Raw genomic sequence first — 6,084 nt, 5'->3', positions numbered from 1 at the left:
GTCCTGCAACTATTGGGGAAGAGGAGGCTGCCTGAGGCAGTAGTGTTGATTTGTTTTGTTTTTTGTGGTTTTCTTTGGTATTACTCAGAGTGGATCACTGCTTCTCTGACCTTTTTTGTGGTTTATGTTCAGGCTGACTCAGAGGGGAGAGGGATGTGGGGAGGAGAGCCTTCTCTCTCTTTTCCCCTCCTCTCTTCCCTCCTTCTGCCTCCCCTTGCTGTTTTTAGGCAGAGATTACGTGGGCGTTGGCAGTCGGACAGGCTAGTTGGTAGCCGCAGAGCCGAAGGCCACCACCACCACCTCCCTCTTCTCTTTCTTTTAAAAGAGCTTCATTAACCACAGAGAGCTTGTGGCAGCAAATCCTCTCACATTAGCTCAGCGGGCGCTTGTGGTGACACTTCATATCTTTACATCTCTTCTGGTGATTTTAATGCTCTCTTGCACTTAAAAAAAAACAACAACAGTCATGACCCACTTCCCTAATAGCCTATGTTAATGTTATTAGTCACAGCACTATTTAAAGACCTACTGCTGAAGAGTGTGGAGAATTTATTTTATTTTATTATTATTATTCAAATGTCCAGACGTCCTTTACAGTCTTCTAACATTCCTCCCGTGTAGTAAGCGGTCAGTTAGGCTGATGATGGAGGTTATGGAGCCACGTGAGCGCATCATGATTTGGGTGAAGGAGGTCAGAGTGATTGCATTTTAAGCCATCGCAAAAACAGGAAAAACTTTTATTTATAAATAAAAAATATATGTTGTACTTGTGATAAGGTACAGTTTCTGCCTTTCCCTTTATTGTTGACCAAAGCAAAGTTAATTCTTAAAACAAATCTGTCACCAACAGAAATTATAAGGAATCTTCTTGGCTTTTTTTCTTTGACACTCCAAAAAGACTTATTTGTAAAAGAATGCATTTTTTCCACATAGCTTTCATTGCATATTTATTGATTGTGGTCACATTAATAGCCTGTGGAATGTAGCCTGCCGTAGATCACTAGAGTTGTCTCCAAAAGGTTCAGTAGGTAGTTGGAAATACATTTGCACGCAACATTAACAGAAATGTGTAAACGCCTTACATAAACTCTTGAGTTGTATGTACAGTTTTTAAGTCTACAGTTAATTTCTATTTTTTTTTTTTTTTTGAGGGGACAGCCATAGAGCTGCGAGCAGTGGACAGCATTGAGACGCCACCTACAAGTACTTTTGTACATTTCACATTGCACACAAGTATGAATTTATTTTCTTCATCTAGGCTGGTGGATAGCATTGATTGTTTTTTTTTTTTGTTGATTTTATGATGGGGCTCCAGGTTGCTACAGACCAGACTGTTTATACTAACTTGTTGCATTCCCGACCACGATGTTCAGATAAGCGCAGTGTTGCGTAAGAAGGAATGAGTTCATCACCAATTGACAATCAATTTGAGGCTAATGTTTGAATCTATTGTTACAAACTGAAAAGCAGTGAGTCAGAAAACAATACTGAAATCGTTTGAGTATTTATCGTATATAGATTTGTGAACACAGAACTTCTGATTTACATGGTGGACAGATGAAACTACACATTTTTTCTTCAGCCGATAATGATCATTGAAGTGAAGATGGTAGAACTCTGACAGCAATACTTAGCCACTGACTACTCTGGGTCTCCTATGTCTGGTTTTGTGTGTTGTTAACAAGACTGAATTCTGAGCCTACAACAATTAACACCCACTATTTTTAAAGGCGGTCATGTTTTTTTAAATGTTCTGAAACTGCCCTGTTATTTTAAGAGTAACTCGATCTTATTTTTTGCTAATATATCAGAGTGGTTTACAAATAATTTTTAAGCTGCTAAACCTTCCTGGATAGACATGAAAATTATGTACAGTACAGTATGTATGTTTTTAAATAATAAAGGACTTGGGGAAAATGTATACTGTCTGGTCTTGCTCTAATATATTTGAACTTAAACAACCCCCAGTTGAGTGAAGTGAAAGAGTGAAGCTCTTGAAGGTTTTGGGTTTAGTTATCACCAGGATATCTTCAGGCTGGACTTCATCTAAACCAAAGATTCTAGAGGGCTCTGCATGAAGAACCACCATCTCATATGTAGGGTTGGGTGTCGTTCAAATTTGACCAATTCTGATTATGCTTATTGATTCCGGTTCCTATAGATTCCTCATTTTGATTCCAAAATGTAAAATTGTTTAGATAAAATATAAATATATACTTTATTCCAGGAGTAGTCTATGCTGTAAACCATAACTGAACATTCAAAAAGAGAATTTAATATGAAGGGGCTATTATGATGCATGAATAGGCAGAACCAAATTAATTTGTCCAGTTAGTTTTCGGCTCTCGATGTGACTTATCTGTCCCAGTTCTTTCCTATCAATTCTTACCTTTCAGTTCCAACCCTACTCATAGCAACAAGCCATCTTCCTTTGTCAGCCAAACCCACTCATTACAGGACTGGCAAGACAGACTGTTAAGAGCTGTTCGAGTAGAGAACCTGATTTGTCTGTTGATGCGGGTCTTTGAGCTGGTTGAACTGGTCAACTGTTACCTCTGAGCACATTTATTTTAAGTATGCAGTCACTGAGTAAAGAAGGGCTGGGTCTAAGTCAGAATATACACAGACAAGGGTGTGTGTGTGTAATGGTGTGTGCACAGGTTTGATCTGTACTGGTAAAATGTCCAGGAAAACACCAGGAGTTTTATTAAACAAAAACAAGCAGTAATTTTTAAGTGTTTATTTAAGTATCAGTTAAATCTGACTTTTAATATATCAAAATGATTTCATACAGTACTTGTTCAGGGACACAGCCTTAAAGACTTTGTACATTCAATTTAGAGACATGTATGCATCTGTAAAGGTAGCTTTGGGGTTTACCTGATCATTATAGATCATGCACAGCACAAATACAGCAAAAGTTGTAAAGGTTGAACATGAAGCTGATGTTTTGGATTTTGTTTTTTTCCCCCAGTAATTCCTAGAAATGCCTCACATTGTTGAGCTGCCCCAAACATTGTTATTTCCATATGTGTTTAAGATGCATCACACGACATGCCTAGAAACTGGACTCTAGGTTTCCTAATTCACGGTGTGACTAAATGGTTAAGAAATCCAACTGACATCCATACAGAAACATTATACTTCTCACTATTGTTTGATTTACTGTATTGCTTTTTGCACTTTTGTATAATTTATTTAACATTCACATTCACACCAAGGACAATATGACAACTCGTGTCATTTCATATTGATCCCAAATGTATAGCTTGTACAATTGCACAATACGTCTGGCCTGACGGGTGATATACAAAAGATTGAGGCACGGCAGCCACCCACAGCCTAAGGGCACAGGGTGGATTTAAGGGGCATTACCTTTAAAAGTGAAAGAACAAAAGGTTAGATACAATAAGGCAACTTTTTTCAAACAGGCTTGTTGGATCTGTTAATGACATCCCCTCGACTCGCTGGGTTGACGCGGTAACTGACGGAGTGATGAAAGAAGTCAGCGAGGAAGAGGATAGTGTAGGGATTGCGGCTCAGGCATCTCCGCTGATGCGCGGCTCATTCGGAGGAGGGATCTTGACGTTGGACGGCTCCACGCCCCATATCTCCCTGGCGTACTCAGAGATGGTGCGGTCACTGGAGAACTTGCCAGAGGCCGCAATGTTCCTGATGACCACCTTGGTCCATTCTTTTGGGTTCTGCAAAACATTTCAGGAAGACGGATATTTTACAATGCTGCATTTACTTGTTACAATTGACAAAACAGGCCCATAATATTGAGTAAGTGAGTAATGGAGCCTATTAAACCAGTTACTTTAGGAAGGGATTTCAGGAAGACTATTGCTTTATATTATTTCACATAACGTACACAGGATGATGGACCAACTTCAACTGTTTTTTTTTTTTTGTAAAATGGCAATGCTACTAAATTAGGTTACCAGGCTGCTTGCCCTGGGTCTTCACAGCAAGACACAGACCTTTCACATTGCATTGCCATGTCGACCTGTGACATACCTTGTAAAGTTCATTCACTTTTTCCTGACAAGCAATGTATGCCTCGTAATCAGCAAACACTTTGAATCTGGAAATAACATAAAAATGTAAAAAATAAAAATCAATCAAACTTCACTGACATAAACATTTTATTTTTCATCCATAGGATATCTCACCTCACTATGTTGCCATTTACAATAAGTTACCATACAGGTTGAATTACTAGACTGTAACATGTAAACAATTAATTGCATGGACGCATTGATCATCTGCTCATACCTGTCGTGATTCATCAGCATGTTGACCACGTCCTTGAAGAGCTCAGGCTCTTTGGGACTGAACAATCCACTGCGGATCTGATCAATTGCCTGTTGCAGCTCTGGGAGTCGATCGTAGTATTCTTTAGCGTTATATCTGCACAGGTAATTTTAGACACGATTACTAATACAGGACAGTCGTGCAGCACTTGCATAAGAGGTCAGTATATTGAAAAAGTGTTCAATACATTTTCCATTACAATAAGTATTGTTTTCTGCACGGATATCATCATGGATTCTGCTCCTAGTGATACAGTATGTACAACCTCTGCAGTAATCCTCTGAACAATCTTTGATTAACTTTATTCAATATTGAATATTTTTTAAACTAAACTCGCTAGTGTATAATGCTAAAGGAAACTACTGATGTGGTCACTCCCTAGACTCACCCCTTCCGATCCATGGCGTCCACGTCCTCCACCCTCATGCCAAAGATGAAGAGGTTGTCCTCGCCTGCCTCCTCGGCCATCTCCACGTTGGCTCCGTCCATGGTGCCGATGGTGAGGGCGCCATTTAACATGAACTTCATGTTACCCGTCCCAGAGGCCTCGGTGCCCGCTGTGGAGATCTGCTCCGAGAGGTCAGCTGCTGGGATCACTGAAAATGAGAATGAAAGGCAGGCCAGAGAAAGAGAAAGACAGAGAGAGACAGAAAGAGACTGTTATTTAAAACCGAAATAAATTGAGTAAAGAGCATTTTTCTATAACAGTGAGGTTCCCCAATGGTTAGGTCTGCTTAGATACAGTACCCTCCAGAATTATTACCACCTCATGCTAAAGTTGACTAAAATCTGGTATAAAAAAATAATCTGTTGGTGATTTATTGTAATCTCACAATGAAAACAAATAGGAAAAATTCAACCTTGAAGGGAAGCAAATTTGTTTTGAGAAGAAGGAAAATATCATAAAGAAATAAATATTTTTAACAAAAACACGTTGCTCACAATTATTGGAACCCCTGCTTATAATATCTTCTTAAGCCTCCCTTTGCCAATAAAATAGCTTGTAATATATTCACCTATGACACCCCATAGAGTTGGAGAATACAAAGCAAGAGAATTGAGATTGTTTGTCTTTACAAAATCTCCCCAGATCGTCCAGTTTCCTAGGTCCACACATTCTGGCAATGGCCGAAGCTTGATTTTGTGTTCAGTAAACCATATTTGTTTTGATCTGGGCGTTTGTTGTGGTTCATTGACCTGATGAATGATCCAATCATGACCAACGTTTAGTATCTTGGCAGAGATTGACAGATTTACTTTGAAAATTTCTGGTTGTTTATGATACCAGGCACCTTAATTAGATTCCCAAGGCCTTCATCTATGTAGGCAAAACACACCTAAAGTGTTCCTAGCCGAAGAGCGCAATTTTCATTTCATCTGACAATAGACCACACCTCGCAGACAAAGTCACTGTACAATTCAGTAACTCCTGCTGTTTATATTGGTAATTAAATGACTGGACAGGCATTTACCTACCATGCCCTCTAAATAAGCTATTAGCAGTGAGGTCACTTTTGAAGATTGTTTGTAACTCTCCAATAGTGGTCCTTATGGAATTTTTTGCTTATCTTACCATCCTCCATACTGTAAGTGGGGGTGAGATTACCTATGGGTCCAAGCATGTTTTATACATTTCCAGTTGATTAGAACCTTTTAATTATTGTTTTAACTGTAAATATAGGCATTTTCAACAAAGTACCTAGTTTTTATAGACATTCGCTGACTTACAAATGTCAACACACTTTCTTTTTATTTAAATTTAGTGTA

The 6,084-nt window shown here is 38.9% G+C and overlaps 1 protein-coding gene across 1 annotated transcript in view; it reads right to left on the bottom strand.

The window, feature by feature from the left end:
• Nucleotides 1-2,725: 2,725 nt before the first annotated feature.
• Nucleotides 2,726-6,084, bottom strand: part of pygb (phosphorylase, glycogen; brain) — a 42,393-nt gene continuing 39,034 nt past the window's right edge. The window contains exons 17-20 of the mRNA XM_048269028.1: nt 4,706-4,913; nt 4,279-4,413; nt 4,021-4,087; nt 2,726-3,704 (exon numbers count right to left, since the gene is read on the bottom strand). Coding sequence (XP_048124985.1) covers nt 3,540-3,704; nt 4,021-4,087; nt 4,279-4,413; nt 4,706-4,913 — 575 coding nt within the window. The 3' untranslated portion in view covers nt 2,726-3,539. The remainder of the gene's footprint in view (nt 3,705-4,020; nt 4,088-4,278; nt 4,414-4,705; nt 4,914-6,084) is intronic.

This window comes from Alosa alosa, chromosome 18, assembly GCF_017589495.1.
Source record: "Alosa alosa isolate M-15738 ecotype Scorff River chromosome 18, AALO_Geno_1.1, whole genome shotgun sequence".
In the NCBI taxonomy this organism is placed as follows: Eukaryota; Metazoa; Chordata; class Actinopteri; order Clupeiformes; family Clupeidae; genus Alosa; species Alosa alosa.
This window is presented reverse-complemented; position numbering and strand designations above follow the sequence as displayed.